This window comes from Leguminivora glycinivorella, chromosome 7, assembly GCF_023078275.1.
Source record: "Leguminivora glycinivorella isolate SPB_JAAS2020 chromosome 7, LegGlyc_1.1, whole genome shotgun sequence".
Classification (NCBI taxonomy): Eukaryota; Metazoa; Arthropoda; class Insecta; order Lepidoptera; family Tortricidae; genus Leguminivora; species Leguminivora glycinivorella.
In genome coordinates, this window is record NC_062977.1 from 10,414,851 (window position 1) to 10,435,924 (window position 21,074).

The following is a 21,074-nucleotide window of genomic DNA, read 5'->3' on the forward strand; positions in this document are numbered from 1 at the left end:
CCGCAGCCCACATAATGTTGTTTCAAGATCGTTATTAGCAAAAACGATACCGATTCGGTGTCAACGCCCACGGCGAACTTAAATCTGCCGCCCAGACTACCGGCCCACACGTCGCGTTATCCTTATCCTGCTGCTACAAGGATTTCCTTCACTAGATATTCAGTTTTCATGTCTGGGACTCAATCATTTAATATAGGAACTCAGTAATATGATAATTATACAGGGTGATTCATGAGTCGTGAGCAGGAGTGAACAGGGTAATGGGGAGGGTCACACTGAGCAACTTTCATAATGGGGCAACACTAAATTGTGATATTTTTTTTTTTAACTATGACTTAATTGATAGTTAATCATCAATTAAGTCATAATTAGAACGTAATTGATAATTAGCTATCAATTAAGTACTTATCAATTAAGTCATAGTTAAGAAAAATAATCACAATTCAGTGTTGCCCCATTATGAAAGTTGCTCAGCGTGACCCTCCCCAGTACCCTGTTCACTCCTGCTCACGACTCATGAATCACCCTGTATAGTAGGCTCATTTAGAGAAATAGCTAATATTAATTGTTTAAAATTTTATTTATCTATTTTACAGTCATCAGACATGAATAAATACACATAATTTTTAAAGCTGAAAAACTACAAATGAAACAAAACACATAGCATTCTAAAATTAAGGATATGAAATAAAAAGACAAAGACAAATCTAGTTAAATTAAAACTTACTTAGGACTAAAATTTTCCATTAATGTTTGATTAGGTATTTATATCACAGTTGTTTTGAAGATAATCAATATAATAACTTAATTCATCATGTTTGCATTTTCTAAGCTCATTGATTTGAAGCAGAGCATCACTTTTATCTCTATTTCTTGTATTGACACATCTTGTAAAAAATGCTAGTAAAATTTCAGATGTTTGGTTAGTTAAGCAAAAATTATAAAATAGTTTCTGTTCACATCTGAAATTTCCGTGCAATCCTGCTTTAAAATATCTGTAGAATAACTGCTGTTCATTTTCCACCATGCCTTCAATGTCCAGCCACTCCTGAGCCGTAAGTCCAAATAACATACCAACAACTGGCCCTCTCAGAACACACACTGTTTGACCAGCTCTGTCTCCTATTTTTATAGTAGCAGCTGAATAAACTTGGCCCTTGTATCGATTGATTTTAACTGATTCCAAGTAAAATTCTGTCAGCAATCCCCAGCTTTCACTATGCAATTTCAGCCGTTTGGCTTCTGACAATTTGATGGGTGGTACAGTTGCAATATAATTCTTGTCATATTTTGACTTTTTTGCATTTACTTGGTTGGACATTCATTACACATTTGCTCTCTCAGATATCTCCAATGTAGCAGCAGTTTATTCTGAAATAAATAATGTTCTTCTTTAATTGGTGTCAACACACTCATCCTTACCAGACCATCCTTACCTAGTACCAAAGAATCGATAAAGATTTAAAAAATATGTGTTCATAGAGAATATTATACTTATATATCGATCTATTTCAGAATCCCAATCTGCACGATACAGTACTTAAAACAATGTGATTTATGACAAGTGGGATCAAAATAATAGGAGTCAGACAATACCGATATGATTATCATTCAGTATCGATATAAAACGTCTAGAGGTTTGGAACAGTAAACTAGTTATTACAGAAAAAATATTTAGAATCCCCGGTAAAAATTATATTCAGACGAAATCTTAGAAAATTACTGAGAGTGATTAATTAACGTCGTATAACTCACATAGCATAAATTAGTTAGTGCGAAATTAACTCATTCGGTTATATTTACTGGCATTCATTTGTCGTAAACAAATATCTGAAATTCAAAATTTAAATAACCTAAAAACACAGTCTTCACTCACAGCCTTCACCTGTCAAAAACGTCAGTCTTCGCCTAGTTGTCAAAAAAACTGCGTTCCGTATACAAGAACATGGCACTTTTATTTAATAACGAATTCCAAAATAGATGTGCCTCTCGTTGATACTGTATAGTTACAGGTTACAGTAATATTAAATGTGGTGATAATTTATTTAAGATTGTATTGTAAATAAATTAATAAGTGGAAATGACACTAGGTTTACACCAAATAATATAATACTCACTAAGGTTTACAACATTAAAATCATTATTGTGAATGCATTTTTACTTTGACAAGGTTGGAGAACGATCAGAAATGTTACCTCTCACTAAATAACTTTTAAACTAAATAGCGGTGAAACGCGATTCAAGGTTCGACGATTCAATACATGTAAGATATTAATAATGTAAATGTTTTATAAATGTCCATTTTAACTTAATATCCATATGTTTTTTTCATATCTAACAATTATACTGTTTGATTAGTAATAGTATCTGAACGTCCATTCCATGCTGTGACTTTGACGTTGACGTATCTAAAATACCTACAGAAATCGTAGGTTACATTCAGGTTCAGGTGGAATGTTATGCAAGAAATAATATTTTATTTTTATTAGTGAATATTTGAAATGAGAATAGGCTGGCTACATAAACTAGTAAACAAATGGCCTGGAAAAAATACATTTGGGATGTATAGGTTCTTACCTATATTCTTTGTTCTGGGAGCATCTTTGGAATTTTCAATGATTAATTGGAGAGTTGGAGAAGTGAACTTTTATAATACATTTAAAAAGAGGCAAGCTCACGACATTGTTGAAGACAAAATCAAGAAGTATTCGTCACTTTGAAATGCCCGTGGGTGTGACTTGGAGCCAGTACATGGCGTTCACGGCCGCGGCTGCGTTCTCTATGCTCGCCGGGTCGCAGTTAGTTCACCAGTACTACAAGCCCTTAAAAGATCTAAATGAATATATAAATAAGGAGCTAAAGAATTTACCTCCCAATGTACAGGAAAAGATCAGACAGGAATTACAAGATGAAGGTGTTCTTAAGTAAGATCCTACAAGTTGGACACTTGAGTGAGCATTTAATTTGTACAATATATTCATAGTTACAAATCCAGACTTGTTTAATTCATATCCCCACAAAGTATTTTATTAACCATTTTCTTACAAGATAGATGATTTTATAACCTCTTTTTCTATTTCAATTCTAAGAAATTTTTTGCTCTGTAAGGCACTATTAAGGTTGAAGATTTTTTCGGTATTTGCCAAGAAAAGAGTTTTACGAGTCTGGCCGAACTGGTAGTCCCTGTGTTTGATGATCCTGGGATTTAATCCCAATTGGGGCATTTCATTGTGTCATGTCATGAACCAATGTTTATTACAGACTCATAGCCATTTTATGCATTACTTATTGTATGTATCGCTGGCAGTCATAAGCCTTCTTGCTAGTGTACAGTAAGTATGTCTAATAATTATTTATTTACTTAATATGTACAATGAAGTGAAATACTAAGCAGCATTCTCGTATGTGGGCCCCATATCACATGACTCACAAGTATCTCATCTTAAACCTAAATAAAAACTGGAACGGCTTCTCAACAACGGCATACGATTTATTTTTGGCTTACGTAAATTCGACCGTATCTCATTTTACCGAGATAACCAACTACTATTACAGCAGTTCTCAAAAAGTTTGTACAATGCCACGTCAGCAAATGTTAATTGATCCTATTTTGTTATCAACATTTAGTAATATAAGTCGACTTTCGTGAGATATAAACAGGAAAATTGTTATAATTAAGAAAATATAGATACTAGAGATCCTTAATGACGAAATAAAACTTACTAAAACCTCAATTCACCAAAGAAATCTTGGTAACAGAATAGGAATAAAAACACAAATTTAACTTTTTCCTTAATTTTTGTACAAACTTTTTGAGAACTGCTGATTGTAAGTAGAGCTGTAATGATTTGAAACTAAATTAAAACAGAGCTATTCATTACAAAAGTTTTATTTCGAATTTGGTCTTTCCTTATATAAAAAAAGTATTTACAATCAAATTAAACTTACTTACAAATTGTACATAGTTTATGTATAATAAATTAATTATCTTAAAATTATTAGGTTCTGTAATACATCTAAGTGACTCCCAATTTGAAGTCAATTTGTACCTTAAATATTTAAAATAAAATTTTAAAACAATATAACAGAAATGTTAGGTACTCAGTAGGTACAATTTCATGTAAAAGTCATTGTTCACAGTTTGAACCATTTTGTTTACAGACTTATTTAGTTTTCATAACTTGATTATCTCAAGTTTCTGTTTTAAAATTACACCAATGACTACTATATTTGTTCGCAATTCCTTCTTCAAACTTAACAATACATACAAATGACACAATTCATATCAGGACTACATATACCTATTAAGCTATAAAAGCTTAGGTCTGGGTGTTAAGCACACATTTAGAAAAGAAATTTCATCATTTTCATTACAAATTGTCCTTTTATAGAAGAAATCTAATCTAAAAGTGTGCTTGACCCTTCCTGTGATATCAACAATCTTGAACTAGAAACAAATTATCGCACATGTCCTTCAGTCGCTACTACCAGAGGCTAGCATCAGGATAAAAAGCTAAAAGGTTGAATTTGGTACAGGTTTGCCTTAAAAGTACATAAGGCTATTTATATACAGTAGAGTAATACTGTGGAATATCATTGATACATTTTATAAATAATTGTATTAATTGTAATTCAATAAGAGAATGTTTTTTTGTTTTAGTTTAGCTAAAGATTGAAGACACATCCAAAAATACTTCCAACATATTTTGGGCCAACCTGTATCAAAAATAATTTTCTCCCAATCCCTTACTCTAATACGCGGCTGATGAACACATTTGGTAATCCAATTCTGGCTTGATCAGGATCATAGTCGTGGTCAGGTCACCTCGCGGCGTTGGCGATGGTGCGGCGGATCCAGTCGATGTGTGACGTCACGGAGTCGTAGATCCGCGGCCGGCCGAGCCCGATCTTGGAGCAGGCGATGCGCCACCCGCTCACGCCGAGCAACGACCAGTGCTTGCTTTGCTTGTCGAAGCACATCATGGAGCTGCCTGCGTATTCTTCCTCCTGTGACAAGGTAAAAACAATTACTATTGAATGTAGATAACATTGCATACATGATGTAATCATAGAAATATACGTAGGTAGTCCAAATAATGTAGATAAACTGTATCTACAGCAAACTCTGTTAGGCAGTAGAGTAGGTAAGTAGCTGGATTTTAAAATATAAGTACATTGTAGGGTAGTTAGCTTTCAGTGGCGGAGCGTCGATACAACTCGATTCCCAACGGGTTCCCTAAAATTCTCTAGTATCTGTAGAAGTCCATACAAAACAGATTTCAAAAACCCCCCCGGCTTTACCAACGAAAATTTTCACGCCCCGCCACTGTTAGCTTTACAGCGCTATTAATTAATTCAGCTGTGAAAATAATGGTTACCAATTGTTACTTTTTAAACTTCTGCTTACGATAAATAGACAGTCGTTAAGACTGTCGAGTTAAGAGTTAGGGCCCATTTAGACGGTACGAGAACTCGCATACGAGTTTTATTACATTGCGGTATTTGATGGCTGTGCAGAATTGTATGTAACCTCAACATCCCGCAATGTAACTAAAATCGCATGCGAGCTCGCACGCCGTCTAAATCAGGCCTAAGGGTGTGAAATTATTTTTCATATTAGAATTACGATCTTCCGTAGCAATCTTTCCAGTTACAACCTACGTACATATCCATTTAGAAGACATAAATGACTCAATAAAACTAGTTAAAGGTACATACATCGCAGTCGTCCTGATTGTAGAGCGGCTCAGCACAGATACCATTGACGGTAGCGATGCTGGCGTTCTCGCAGTTGTGCATAGGGCTCGGGAGCACCTGGATGCGCTGCACCTGGTCCCTGTTGCGCGTCCAGCCCAGCGTGTTGCACACTGAAATAAGCAACAAATAATTTAATCACACAGAATTTATCGAAAACCCAGCCTAAGGTCGAATAAGTCATGCTTTTCATGCAGGCGCTAATAGGGTAACAAAGAATTGTCGAAAGTAAAACAAACAGTGGGGTTAGATCTAGGTACCTAGTACCTACCTAGACTTCTGGAAACCAAACCTTATCGTAGTGTGCGACAACTTATTGCCTATAGGACTACCTTTGGGTATACAATCCAGGCAAGCTAAAAATCTCAAGTCTAACCTTCATATTCCTCTGGGTTGAGACCGTCTACCGGTAGACACGCCGGGCGCACGAAATCCGTCATTTCCACGGGCTCTTCCAACCTCACCAGCGCCAACATGCTTCCTTCCACCGGGGAGCGGACCATGCCGACCACCCGTCGCTCTTGCTGCCAAGGTGTCGTGCTTTGTATCCGGACTGTGCCCAGTCTGGCTGTCCACTCCGCTTTCGGTTGACCCTGTTGATAATGTGGTTTAGATGAGGCAAATTAACGACATTATATACGAAATATAAAAAAAGATCTAAAAGAATATCAACGCGATAATGTATCAAAATCGCCCCAAAAAAGTAAGTACTGTATATACTCTACATGTCGCTTTTCATAAACAACAATACAAATAGTGAGAAGTTGGGAGTGTGTGTATGGAAAATTAGAAAATGTTATCACGATCCCATCAGGCAGATCGAAAAAAACTCGGCCGATGACAGCATGCCATCGGAGCTTCGGAGCTATTGGAAGCACTACCGCAGCACTGCGCCACATGAGCTGACAGTAGACCGCATTTTGGGGCATATGAGTGATAATGTTGACTGTTCCTACTTGGAAGCAAGACGCCGTAGTGATGAGCCAGGCGGGGTGCACGAGCGCCGCGTCACAGGCGTGCACGTGCGAGCGCAGTAAGGCGGCGTGCCACGGCCAGTCGCCGGGCTGCGCAGACTTCAGGAGACCGTCCACTCCGGCTGTAGCCTGTGCCACTCTGGCTGAGGGTACGCCGCACTCTGGAAAATACAAGTCTAAAATTACATTCCTGATTTTTCCCTCGGAACTTTAGCACAAGAATTGTACACTTAGAAATAGGTACCTACAATCCGCTGGAGACCCTACCAACACAAGTTTGTTTATGTAATGTAAAAAAAATATCCGGTTCGAAGGACCAAAAAAATAACTTACCCAATTGATCACATATAATCCTTATAACTTTCCTCTCTGGACATTCGCTTTTTAAAAATGAGATCTCTGCCGCAAAGGGGTCTACAATTTCAACGTATTCGGGTTCAGTCTTCTCGGTATCCAAATCCTCGGCTTCTGCTTCGAGATCAGGAACTGCTTCAGCACTGACTACACCTCTGGAACATAAACATTGCAGTTATAAAACCTAATTCAGTAATGGCCACTTGCACCAACGAAAATGGAGGGTTAACCCGAGGGTTGACAGCCCACTAACCCTGAGTTAAGTGGTTGGTGCAAGTGGGCCTAATAAGGTTTAAAATGGTCATTGCTTCAGATTGAAATACCTAACCAACGATTCACATGATCGTAATTAAAATTGTTGCAATCGACACAGCAGAATACATACAATTCAGAAGAACTTGTCTTTAGGTAAGTAGGTACCTATTAGAGAGCAGCAATTAGAGCAAAGCCCTTTCATTGACTTAGAATAACTTCACCTGTTTTGATAGTTTTGAGCAGGCTATAGACCAAGGCGGCGAGAGCCAATATGCGATTTTTCTGTTTTCCGGTAACTCTATATATCGCCCAGCACGGGAAGCATGGTCGCGCGATAGACGATAAAATACGTGCTGGTGTTATCATGTATAGACTCTTACTTGAAAGTGAGTGCCTTGCAGAGCGACGCTCCAACGCTGTTCAGCGCGCGTCTATCGTTTTCATAAGGTGCCGCGCAAACCTTGCCGGCGCGACCGCGCTCCGCCCACACCGCGTACCCGCCGCGACTCCGAACCGCACCCAGTGTCGTCTCTCTAGTCTCCCGCTGCCAACCCGCGAGAGAACGGGACACCCACACTGGAAGATAGATAGATCTATTGAATATCCGATATCAAAACAAACAAAAACATAATAAAGTGATACCTAAATGAAAAAACGGGCCAAGAGCGTGTCGGGCCACGCTCAGTGTAGGGTTCCGTAGTTTTCCGTATTTTTCTCAAAAACTACTGAACCTATCAAGTTCAAAACAATTTTCCTAGAAAGTCTTTATAAATTTTTTTTTCATATTTTTTAAACATATGGTTCAAAAGTTAGAGGGGGGGGACGCACTTTTTTTTCCTTAAGGAGCGATTATTTCCGAAAATATAAATAATATCAAAAAACAATCTTAACAAACCCTCATTCATTTTTAAATACCTATCCAACAATATATCACACGTTAGGGTTGGAATGAAAAAAAAAATTCAGCCCCCACTTTACATGTAGGGGGAGTACCCTAATAAAACATTTTTTTTATTTTTTATTTTTGCACTTTGTTGGCGTGATTGATATACATATTGGTACCAAATTTCAGCTTTCTAGTGCTAACAGTTACTGAGATTATCCGCGGACGGACGGACGGACGGACGGACAGACAAACATGGCGAAACTATAAGGGTTCCTAGTTGACTACGGAACCCTAAAAAGCTCTCCCAAAAATATTGGTCAATAGAAAATTATTAGCTACAATTTTGATGCAGGCTATTTTAAAACGACATTGGACCGGATTGGATATAATCAGCAACCGAGGCACGAATATACCTGTCGTGCCACGCGTACTCGTGTCGTGTCGTGTATGCTTCGACGCTGGGGCAATGAGCGTGGATGCAGCTCGCCGCTACTGATACTGTGACATCCTAGAGCGTAGTGGTAATGTAATACTCACAGCATCCAGTCTCATCGCTGTTATCGGGGCAGTCGGGCGTGCCGTCACAGCGCAGATGTCTCGGCAAGCAGCGCGGGTGCAGCGCGCAGCGCAGCGCTCCGCCGCCCGCCGACGCGCAGTGCGCGCAGCCGCGCTCGTCCGCGGCGTCTGCGCAATCCGGCACGCCGTCGCACGAGCGGCGGGACAGCGCGAGCCGCTGGAGACCGCCGCGGCAATCTGACAAGATTTACTTGATTAAATGCGATCTTCAGTATCTGGGGCGCGATAATGCACAACATCGCTCCAATGTATGGAAGATGATCCTGCTATCGCTAATCATGACACTAATCATACATTAACTATTTGTATAGTTATGTATATGGAGCATCGGGGCTATAAATAAATAAATAAATAAATATAAGCAATCATCGAGTATTATGACAGTTGAAACAGTGTCATACCCGGTTCAGGCGCACACGAGCCGGGTCCGAAGTAATCCGGGAAGCGCGAGCAGTCGAAGTGCGGGCGCAGGCGGTCGGGCAGCCGCGCGCCGCAGCCGGCGTGGAAGGCGCGGCAGTAGGCGCGGCACGGCGGCACCAGCCGCGAGGCGGCGCAGCGGGGCTGCAGCATTTGGCAGACGAAGTCCTGAAACCAGAAGATGACGTGCTCAACAAGTTGATTCTACGCGACCCATTGCCAAATGCCAGCATTTCTGATCAGCTTGATCCATTGGCGCTGCGTAATAGAGATGTGCCTTAGCTCTGCATTTTTATCGCTTTTAGAACGGAGACTGCTCTGAGAAATTGTTCGGATTAATTCCTGCCACATCTTTGTGCCCTACGCGACAACATTTCCATCTTCATTTTAGTTACTTAAAATGATTGGCAGTTATTAACTGTGCGTTTCTTCAGGATAGGTAAACTGTGGATTGAAATATCGCCTGCTGTATTTCTGGTTCGGACTGATATACGACCTACAAGAAAAGAGCGTACCCCACTTTTAAAAGTCGGCAACACCTACGTACAACTCTTCTGGTGTTTATGGTGTCCATGACCAGCAGTGATCGCTTACCACTAAATGATCCGCCTGCTCGTTTGCCTCCTATTTAAGTCATAAAAAACCTAGCAAATTAAGGGATTTTAAATTCATCGTTTTAAATTGTTGGCTCTGATTTGTAGAGATTTTACCTACCGCAATTTACGCACAAACTTTCACAAAGATATTTTGAAACAATAACTAGCTCTCCGAACTGCACAATTGCACCAATCGGTATCTCTTAAAAAACAGAAAAAATAAATATTTCGCAGTTTTCACACTTCCGATCAAATTAGCTTCAGGGTTCAACGCAATTCGGCCGTGACGGAAGCATGGTTACGTGATTGTCGTCTACAAAGAGTCCTAGGGGTGAACACTTTAGTAATTATAATGTACAAAAAAATCGTATAATGCTCGCATTCTGCAAGACACTTAATTAGGTTGTACAATGCAAGCATCGCACATTTCTCGCGTCAGCATTAAAATTAATATAATTATGACTTTATTTTAATTGCTGTATTTGCGACTACGCCATACATCGATTTATGCATTAGTTTACGTTTATACGTGCTCCTAGCTAGTACTCAATATACCTTGGTTATCAATAAATTTATAAGTGTATCAAAATCAGTGTTTCTATCAAGACTACAATCAACCATCAAGAATCATATCATCTAAGGTGTACGGCTCGTACATCTTAATGGTCCTTCGAAACCATCAGTGACTGTGACAGTGATTTCGTCCAATCGGCCTCCCACAAGCGGGTCTCACCGTGCGGATGAAACAGGCGTAGTGAATCATCAAAGCCTGACTATATTCATTGTCATAGAAAAATCAGTTCATCATCGAAGATATCAAGATCAACAGAAGACGTCTACTATCAATCAAGTAAGAGGAATCTCGAACTTGTAAAATCATCATTATAGTGCTGCAGCTATTATCAAATTATCATCAATTTTTAATCAGTTAACCAAGGTAATCAATATCAATATCATACATCAGTGGCCACAGTATTGTCAAATATTTTGATTAATACTCACTATCAAATTATCAATCTACTCTACTACATATCAATAAATCAAGATGAGTTTAGACAAGGAAATGGAAGCGATTTGCAGTGATCAAAATCAGCTCATGGCCAATATGAACAGGCTATTTGAGAACTACAAGAAAGATGGTCCAAGCCGTCGGACTATGTCTAACATTAATAACAAGTTGGCCGGCCTCGACGGGTTCTGGCAAGAGTTTCAAAGCAATCATGCAAGGTTATTAGAATTCCAGAACGAGGACTGCACTTCTTTTGCCGAAAAAACATACATCAAAACCAAATCCTTCTACGAATCAGCTCGGTCTGTATTGCTTGATCATTTGGATACAGTTCAAAAGGCTGCCTTATCACCGAGGCCGAGACCAATCTCACCAAAACCAACAGAACGTTCACCACTCCCTTCGTCAGAGATGCCCAACTGGGCTGAAGAAAGAACCAAAAATGAAGAAAATCAACCTGGGCCATCGGATCTTCAAAGCCGCGCCGTCCCTACCCATCAATCTGTAGATCAAGAAAGGTCGGCCACCCAGGCTACAATCAATTCTGCTTTCGCAATTGCACCTATTTTCAATATCACCGAAAAACCAAGCGTCGATGCTGCCAAGTTGTCAGAAAAGATGAGAAAGCAACAGAGCAACTTCAAGGCCTTCGCACGTACTCTACACTACATCGACCTCTCCACAGTAAATGAAAAGTGGGAATTGGAAGATTTACTTAAATCAGTTCAGTCTCGTTGGACAACTATTGACACTCTTCACTGGGACATCGACAGTGAACTTTTCGAAGACGACGAAACTTATAATCAAACGTTTTGCAAATATGAGAAGAAATTCCTCGATATGAAAAAATCTATCAATTCCGAAATATGGTCCATGGTCCACCGTGAAAAATCAACCCCCGTCATGGACATCCCACCCTTTAGTGGAAATTATCAACAGTGGGTTTCATTCAAGGATTTATTTAATGAAGCAATACATCATAACCGCTCGATGTCTAATGCACAGAAGACGCAATTTTTGAAAAATAAGGTTAAAGGTGAAGCTGAAAAACTCATTCAACATCTGAACATCAGCTCAGAAAACTATGAAACCTGTTGGGATATCCTAAATCACAGGTACAACAACACGAAACTAATTTTCACCGCACACCTCAACAACCTGCTTTCGCTATCAACAATGCAACAACAATCATATCAACAAATCAAGCGCCTACATGACACCACCAACGAGTGCCTAAACGCCATCAGGAACCTAGGCGTGGACATCGTGTCATGGGATCCCCTTATCGTCCATATTCTATCACAAAAATTGGACCCGGAAAGTCATACGGAGTACGTCGAATCATTGAAGAACCCACGTGACTTGCCGACCTTAAAGGACTTCCTAGATTTTCTAGAAATGAAATTTACATCATATGAAGCGAGCCGCCGCAAGTTGGATACACCAAAAACATCTCAGCAATCAGAAGCACCAAGAAAACCTTATTACAAATCATTTATGGGCATAAAAGATTCATCATTATCACAAAATAAATCAAATGATGTTAAATCAAGTTATTATCAAAGAAAACATTGCCCAGTTTGTAATAAAAATCATGGCATATTTAATTGCGAAACATTTCAAAGTGCAAGACCAGAAAGCAAACGAAGCACTATTGCAAGATTGAATCTATGCAAAAATTGCCTTTATAATCATTACGATAAGGAATGTTTTTCAACGAGTCGATGCCGCACGTGTCATGAACGACATAACACGCTCGTGCATGATGCCTACAGTCAGAAACAAGAGACTTCCGACCCACTTAATAAGCGCAAAACTGTTGCAAGTATTACGCAAGAATGTAGACAAAATATAGAAGTTTTATTACCTACCGCCCTCATCAAAGTAAGGGCAGTAGATGGAAAGTATCACACTTTGAGGGCGTTTATTGATCCTGGAGCACAGATGTCATTGATCACGGAGGCTGCGGCTCAACTTCTCCAAATACCCCGGGAAAGCTGTGATGACACTATGTACGGCCTGGGAATTAATGGAAACTCCTGTAACGGCGTTATAAACGTCACTTTGTCATCACTGCATTGTGACTTTCAATTTGACGCCGAGTTATTTATCATGAATAAACTCACTCTGCCACTGCCGAATCAAACCTTCGTCAAGCCCGATTTGTCATATTTAAGAGGACTACCACTGGCAGATCCGGATTACAACATCAGCCGACAGATTGATATCATATTAGGAACAGAAATCTACGCCAAATTCGTCCAGAATGGAACCATAGTAAAAGACGATGACCTCCCCGTAGCCCAGAAAACGAAACTAGGGTATATCATTAACGGAAAGGTCCCATTGCCATCGTATCAACAATGCTGCACCATCGTCAACAACATGAGTGATATCTCGCGCTTTTGGACCATTGAAGACATCAATGAAACATCAAATTTGTCATCAGAAGATCAACATTGTGTAGACTTCTACCGCGAAACTACTTTTCGACAAGAGGACGGAAGATATGTTGTTCGATTGCCGTTGAAGCCAGAGAAGGAAGACGCGCTTGGATACTCAAAGAACATAGCCATAGCACAGTTCAGGCAACTCGAGATGAAGTTTCGAAAGGATCACAATATCGAAAAGGAGTACAAGAAGTTTATACAAGAATACATTAGTTTAGGCCACATGCGCGAATGTACAGACGAAGTCGACGGGCCACCCAACTCGACACAGGAGTGCTTTTTGCCACATCATTGCGTGAAAAGACCTGAGTCAGCAACTACATCTCATAGGGTGGTCTTCAATGCGTCTGCCAAAACGTCAAATGGGACAAGTCTGAACGACATCATGTACAGCGGACCCAATTTACAACACGACTTATTGTCACTCATCATCAAGTGGAGACAATACAAGGTCGCGTACGTGGCAGACATTGAAAAAATGTTTAGAATGATTGGTATGAACATTCAAGATCAAAAATATCAGAAAATCATATGGAGAGACAATGAACATCAAAGGTTCCGTGAATACGCTCTAACAACAACAACATATGGCACCAAGGCTGCTCCATGGTTAGCTATGATGACTTTAAGACAGCTGGCCAACGACGAACGCCACAACTATCCTCAAGCGGCTAAAGTCGTTGAAGAGAGTTTTTACATGGATGACCTGCTACACGGCTGTCACGATCTCGAATCAGCGAAGAAAATGAAACAAGATTTGATCAATTTATTACAATCAGGAGGATTTAATCTTCGCAAATGGTCATCAAACACGCCCGAACTACTGCAAGGAGCTAGTAAGACTCAAGATCAGCTAGCAACGTTCGAATTTAAAGATCAAGAAACAACGAAAACGCTGGGTCTACGCTGGCATCCTCAGGAAGATGTATTCGGTTTCCAACTAAAAATTGCACCACTCCCAACTCAAACATCAATCACAATGACGAAGAGAGAGTTGTTGTCAAATATAGCACAAGTATTTGACCCTCTGGGATGGCTGTCACGAGTAACCACGAAACTGAAGTTACTGTTTCAAAATGTCATATCAAATGACATCGGATGGAACGATCAAATACCCCAAAATATCAAGAAAGAATGGTTCACAATTTCACAAGACCTCCAAGTTATCAAAGATATCAAAATCCCGCGTTGGCTAAATACCTGCAAGAATCAAGAAATCGAACTACACGGTTATTGTGACTCATCAACTAAAGCATACGCATGTGCAATCTACTGCCGTGTTATCTCCACCGACGACAAAAAAGCAACGCCGCCGCCGCCGGTACTGATAGCAGCAAAATCAAGACTTGTACCGTCGAAAAAAGCTGTGTCCTTGCCGAGACTAGAACTGTGTTCAGCTCTACTTCTATCAGCCCTCATGGAGAAGGTCAAGCTATCTCTGTCAGAAAACCAAATCAAAATGGTCTGCTGGTCTGACAGTACAGCAGTTTTGGGCTGGCTAAACGGCGAACCTAGCAAGTGGAAGCCATTTATAGCTAACCGAGTTACGAAAATTACAAAAATCATACCACCGACTTGTTGGAACTACGTCAAGTCCGAAGAAAACCCGGCCGACTGCGCTAGTCGCGGAATCACGGCCCAGCAGTTATTAAAACACCATCTTTGGTGGAATGGACCAAACTGGCTGTCATCATACAGTGAAAATCAAGAAAGGCCCACGTTCACTACGGATCAAGAGGTTAAAATATCAAAACAAAGCCACGCGGTAACATGTCAACAAACAGACGGCGATATTATCAATGAATTAATATGTAAGCATAGCAACATGACTCACTGCACCCGCGTACTCGCCTGGATACTACGAGTGGCTTCGCGGCGTCAGCAAAGCTCGAGTTACCTAACAGCTGACGAGTTAAACACAGCTAAAAATAGAATCATCAAGTACGTGCAAGAAAGAGAGTTTTCAAATGAAATAATAAATTTGAAAACAAATCAATCAGTGCATTTAAAAAGCAATATTGTGAAATTAAGACCTTTCCTGGATCAAAATGGAATGCTACGCGTTCGAGGACGCCTTCACAATGCACACATCAGCTGGGAAATGAAGCATCCTCTTATCATTCCACATAGAGGTCGTTTGACCGAGTTGCTTATAGATCAAGCACATAAAGCTACTTTGCACGGAACTGCCAAACTCACTCACTCGAAGCTAAGAGAATCAGTCTGGATCATAGGAGGTAATAGAGCTACAAAAAATCGCCTCCGTCGTTGCATAACATGCCTCAAGCAGAAACCCCAAAGCAATCACAACTCATGGGAGACTTACCTGAGTCGAGATCAAATCCATCAAGGCCGTTTTTTAACACCGGTGTTGACTATACGGGATACGTATCAGTGAAGGCAAGCAAAGGTCGCGACATCAAAACGACTAAAGGCTACATTGCTGTGTTTGTTTGCATGGCGACAAAGGCAGTGCACTTAGAGCTAGTTTCAGACCTAAGCTCGGAATCATTTCTGGCCGCTCTACGGAGGATGTCCGCCCGGCGTGGAGCACCACGTCACATCTTCAGTGACAATGGCACAAATTTTACTAAAGCCAACAAAGCAATCAGAAGAGAATATGAAGAGATCACTGCTTCGCTTGATGAATCATTCTTCAACGCCATCAGCGATATGAACATCAGCTGGCACTTCAACGCTCCTTCTTGGCCCAGCGCAGGAGGCCTGTGGGAATCAGCGGTAAAGAGTCTCAAACATCATCTTCACCGAGTGCTGGGAGAACAACATCTAACCTTCGAAGAATTTTCGACTCTATTGGCACAGATAGAAGGTTGTTTAAACGCACGTCCCCTGTGCGCATTGACCGAAGACCCTGATGATTTGGATTACATCACGCCGGCACACTTTTTATCGAGCGGGCCGACTCTCCACATCGTTGAAACAGAAAGGGACGAACGCACTCGGTGGCGCCTAACACAAAAAATATTCCAAGATATATGGAAGAAATGGCAAACTGAATACCTGTGTCAGCTACAATCACGCTGTAAATGGACACAACTCAAGCCAAACATTGAGATCGGCGACGTCGTAATCATTCACGACGCAAACTTACCTGCTGGCAAGTGGGCCCTTGGCAGGGTATCAGAAGTCCACGAAGGAAAGGATGGACTTGTCCGTGTCGCCTCAGTAAAGACAAAAAATTCAATAATCAAAAGGCCCATTATCAAACTGTCTAAACTGCCAGTATCAGAAAACGAATCATCATCATCAACCAAAGAAGTACAGAAAGAAGACACGTTGCCCTCGTCGGTCACGCCCCCAGCAAAACAAACAAAACAAAGGAAAACAAGATCAAAACTCATCAATTACATCACTATGGCGCTTATGCTGTTTATGTTAATTATATCACCGGCACAATGCAATCATAGCGTGTCACATTTCAAAGAGGGACAAGGCATTTATTTTGATAAAATAACGAACATGAAGCTGGCCCGAGACGAGTGGAAACTTGTAGTTTATTATGACATCAATCCGTACTGGGAAGGATCAGAACTATTTTCCAAATACATCAGACACTTGGAAAATATGTGTCACGCCCTCGAAAATAAACAACAGTGCAACATCGTCCTAACTCAATTGCGCCACGCCTTTTCGGAACTAAAATACTACGACAGCATGCTACTCGGTCAACGCGTCGAGTCCCCACGACAGAGAAGGGCCTTCTTCAACGGCGTCGGTAACGTCGCTCACAGCCTGTTCGGCGTGCTCGATGAACAGTTTGCCGAACAATATCAGAAGGACATCGACCTGACCAGAGCTAATGAGAAACATTTAGCACAATTATGGAGGAATCAAACTTCGGTTATCGAGGCGGAAGCTAACTTACTGAAAAGAGTTGAAACATCAATGCAAAATCAACACAAAACGTTCAATCAACACATAAACAACATCGAGAAGAGCCTTAACAAGCAGGCAACTGAAATGCAAGAATCAACCCACATAAATGAAATCACCGTATCATCAATCATCGCTAACAACATACTCGTGAACCTGAAGAGCATACAAGACACTTTATTGGACACCATTGCTAACGTTATTTATGGCAAATTTAACGTGCATCTCTTGACACCACAACAGTTGAAAGATGAGCTGAACATCATAGCCGGGCAGATGCCAAAGGATTTGACTCTACCCTGCGAGAACATCAACACAGATCTACCCAAACTATATCAATTAATGAAAGTGCGAACAAGAATGACCCGTCAGTACCTTATCTTCGAAATCAAGATTCCCTTAGTTTTTCAAGATGTGTATGAACTCTTCAGATTAATATCAATCCCACGTCAAGTTGGAAAAAATATGAGCAAAATACGACCCATAGCAAAACAAGTGGCTATAAACATCAAAAAAGAATCGTATATACCTATGTTGGATGAAACTGTAAATAAATGCTCGCACTACGATTCATATACTCTCATTTGTACGCTACAAGGTCCAATTTATCAACTAAAGTCTGACTCACACCTCTGCATCGCCGATCAAATGTCGAACGAGTGTTCAGCTGACTCTGACACTTGTCGAAACATATGGACGGAACTAAGCACTATGAATACATACCTATACTTTTGTTGTGACGAATGTACTGCGAGAATCATATGCGGACAGGAGGTCAAGGCTGAGCATTTGAACAAGGCAGGAATCTTAACCCTTCGAACAGAGTGCGTGTTGAATGGAGACGCCTTTACTATATTTCCCCAGAAGAAACTCTCGAACGAAATCAAAACACAATCAAACGTTGTTAAGTTCGACGTGCCTTCCATCAACAACGTTATAAACCTAACAGTACCAGTCTTGCAAGGCGAATCAACAGCTCTTGAAAACAACGACAAATATTTCAAGGTCATCAGAGATCAAATTGAACATATGAAGAACGAGGGAGCCCTATCAGACAGAATCAACTACCACGACATTCATCATTACACAGTAATCTACGTGGTCATGGGCATTGTCGCAGTGTTAGCAGCGCTGTACGTGCGCCGCTACATTCGTCGACGGCAATTCGTCGCGCGCCTCACCCCTCCGTTCGCCGCCGCCGCCGCCGCCGCCGCCCCCCGGGAGAGCGGCCGCCGACCAACCTCGATGTCCATCACATCGCGCAGCTCTATCCCGTCAGCGACCGAGCACCACCACAACGGACAACCCCCTGAGAGACAAGATCATCGCGTCGCGGCGACTGCGCTTAACTCTACAAACATTTCCATGTTTAGGGGATTTACTTCAATCAAATAATTCCTTGCAACTTAAATTCTATTTCATTTGTTTGATTCTATTTCAATACATTTCGCTGTAATGATCAGATTTATATAATAATAATGTATCAGCATCTTTTATCAATCTCTCATCTCCTGGCCGGGAATATGTACAATGCAAGCATCGCACATTTCTCGCGTCAGCATTAAAATTAATATAATTATGACTTTATTTTAATTGCTGTATTTGCGACTACGCCATACATCGATTTATGCATTAGTTTACGTTTATACGTGCTCCTAGCTAGTACTCAATATACCTTGGTTATCAATAAATTTATAAGTGTATCAAAATCAGTGTTTCTATCAAGACTACAATCAACCATCAAGAATCATATCATCTAAGGTGTACGGCTCGTACATAGGTATTACCTAAATTGTGTGTCAATGGCCGCAATCTAGGCCACTTGTTATGCTGTGTCGGTAACTTAGCCAAGCATAAGCAGACTGGGCCTTAAAATGCCTAACTCATTATGACTGTTTCAGTCTCGTTCAGATTTTGGTTCTAGTTTTACTACTAGTTAAAACTGAATAGTCTCTAATGTTTTTTTTTACCTGAGCTAAGTGAGAGCACTCGGCATCCAAGAGTTCTCTAAAGGCGACTAGATCTCTCAGCAAGGCGTCCTTATTCTGATGCCCCACGAGGTTGGGATACGTGGTAGCGTTGTATGGCAGGCTTGAACACAGCGAGAGTGTGACAGGGGCGCATTCTCGTGGCTCCTCGACCGTTTCTGCGGTCACAGCTTCGGTGGTTGGCGTGTCTGCTGGCGTTGCGTCAGTTTCTTGCAGCGCTTGCGATGATATCACAGTGCTCTCCTGGAATTAGAACATTTTATGACTAAAAACACTTGCTTTATGGAATACTTACCTATCGGGGAAAACGAGCGCTTTTCTCTACAGCCAAAAAGAGACTACTTTTGTAAGGAAATGTTCATAGAGCACATCATCATCATCCTCCTTGCGTTATCCCGGCGTTTGCCACGGCTCATGGGAGCCTGGGGTCCGCTTTGGCAACTAATCCCAAGATTTGGCGTGGGCACTAGTTTTACGAAAGCGACTGCCATCTGACCTTCCAACCCGAAGGGTAACTAGGCCTTATTGGAATCAGTCCGGTTTCCTCACGATGCATAGAGCAACATTAGTATGAAAATGTTAAATATACCCTCAATATCAATAATAGATAAATCATCTCGGTAATAAAAGAAACCTTATGTAACTAAAAAACTAAGCTAGATAGTATCTACGATCTAGGTATGTACTTCCATGATAAAACGTGGAATTATTTTATCTCTTCAAGTTATGTAGCTCCTTATGAAGGTACTAAATAATAAAAGCCGGTCACGAAAAGCTTGCTAATGCAATTACTTTGCCACGCGTGACCAGACACCCTTTTCTATAACCTATAGGAACTTATATAACTTATATTGTAGTGTTGATGCAGTAAACTTGGTATTTAAAATACTTACTTGCAAATGTTGCACATAATACTGAATACTTCTCCATATTCGCATCACTATGCGCAGTCCACTGAGGCGTTAATAGTTTCGTAATAGAGAAGAAAAAAAAATACATATTGAGGTTATTACATTATGTGTAGGCAATTAATTTAATGTAAATACCTCAAATTTAATGTAAATACCTCATTGACATCGGCAGACGCGACCAGGAATAATGGCAGCACCGAGATCACCTACCCAATGCTTATTATCCATTGCTCAGGCTAAGTCCTTATATCAATATCAACTAGCTTCGTTTACCTCAATGTGGATCATGGTGTCCGGAAGGATCACATTGACAATATTGACACCGGCAGACGCGGTCAGCAATAGAGACAGCAACGAGATTACCTACCTTATTCTTATCCATTGTTCATGTTTGGTCCATATATCGATATCAACTAGCTTCGTTACCTCAATGTGCATCGTCTCCGGCAGCACGGTCACGTTGAAGTATCCGGTGGGCGCGTTGAGCTCCCGCGCCAGCACCGCGACCACCTCGCCCGTGCTCACGGCCGTGAAGATAGGCTCGAACGACACCTCGAAGTGCACGCGCGTGCCTTCCTCCGCACTGGAAAACAACCATTGTTTTAATGTTAAACCATAGATTGATTAGGATTTTTCTTTTTTTGCCTGTGGAACGTAACCACATTACAATAAATAAATAAATAAATATTGGGGACACCTTACACAGATCAACTTAGCCAAGCGATACTTAAATAGATAAATACATACTTATATACATAGGAAAACATCCATGACTCAGGAACAAATATCTGTGCTCATCACACAAATAAATGCCCTTACCGGGATTCGAACCCAGGACCGCGGCTTAGCAGGCAGGGTCACTACCGACTGAGCCAGACCGGTCGTCAAACATATATGTACAATACATATACATACCGATATTAATCGCAATATTCGCAATGGCGATGGATTGAATTTGGATTTGGGTAACCCACATCCATTCATCGTTACGTCGGCTAGAGTTGATCATG

The 21,074-nt window shown here is 40.8% G+C and overlaps 3 protein-coding genes across 3 annotated transcripts in view; 2 read left to right on the plus strand and 1 right to left on the minus strand.

Moving 5' to 3' along the window:
* Positions 1-2,416: 2,416 nt before the first annotated feature.
* Positions 2,417-2,720, plus strand: LOC125228274 (small integral membrane protein 4). Its single transcript, XM_048132772.1, has one exon. The coding sequence runs from the start codon at positions 2,502-2,504 to the stop codon at positions 2,718-2,720; it is 219 nt and encodes a 72-aa protein (XP_047988729.1). The 5' UTR covers positions 2,417-2,501.
* A 1-nt stretch (position 2,721) lies between these two features.
* On the plus strand, positions 2,722-2,992 carry LOC125228275 (protein brawnin). Its single transcript, XM_048132773.1, has one exon. It carries the CDS (start codon positions 2,722-2,724, stop codon positions 2,926-2,928), a length of 207 nt encoding a protein of 68 aa, XP_047988730.1. The 3' UTR covers positions 2,929-2,992.
* Positions 2,993-3,873: 881 nt separating this feature from the next.
* LOC125228029 (atrial natriuretic peptide-converting enzyme) overlaps positions 3,874-21,074 on the minus strand; it is a 42,690-nt gene continuing 25,489 nt past the window's right edge. The window contains exons 4-13 of the mRNA XM_048132470.1: positions 20,491-20,647; positions 19,136-19,396; positions 9,201-9,384; positions 8,761-8,976; positions 7,718-7,913; positions 7,062-7,237; positions 6,711-6,889; positions 6,131-6,347; positions 5,719-5,867; positions 3,874-5,007 (exon numbers count right to left, since the gene is read on the minus strand). Of these exons, the coding sequence (XP_047988427.1) occupies positions 4,822-5,007; positions 5,719-5,867; positions 6,131-6,347; positions 6,711-6,889; positions 7,062-7,237; positions 7,718-7,913; positions 8,761-8,976; positions 9,201-9,384; positions 19,136-19,396; positions 20,491-20,647 (1,921 nt within the window). The 3' untranslated portion in view covers positions 3,874-4,821. The remainder of the gene's footprint in view (positions 5,008-5,718; positions 5,868-6,130; positions 6,348-6,710; positions 6,890-7,061; positions 7,238-7,717; positions 7,914-8,760; positions 8,977-9,200; positions 9,385-19,135; positions 19,397-20,490; positions 20,648-21,074) is intronic.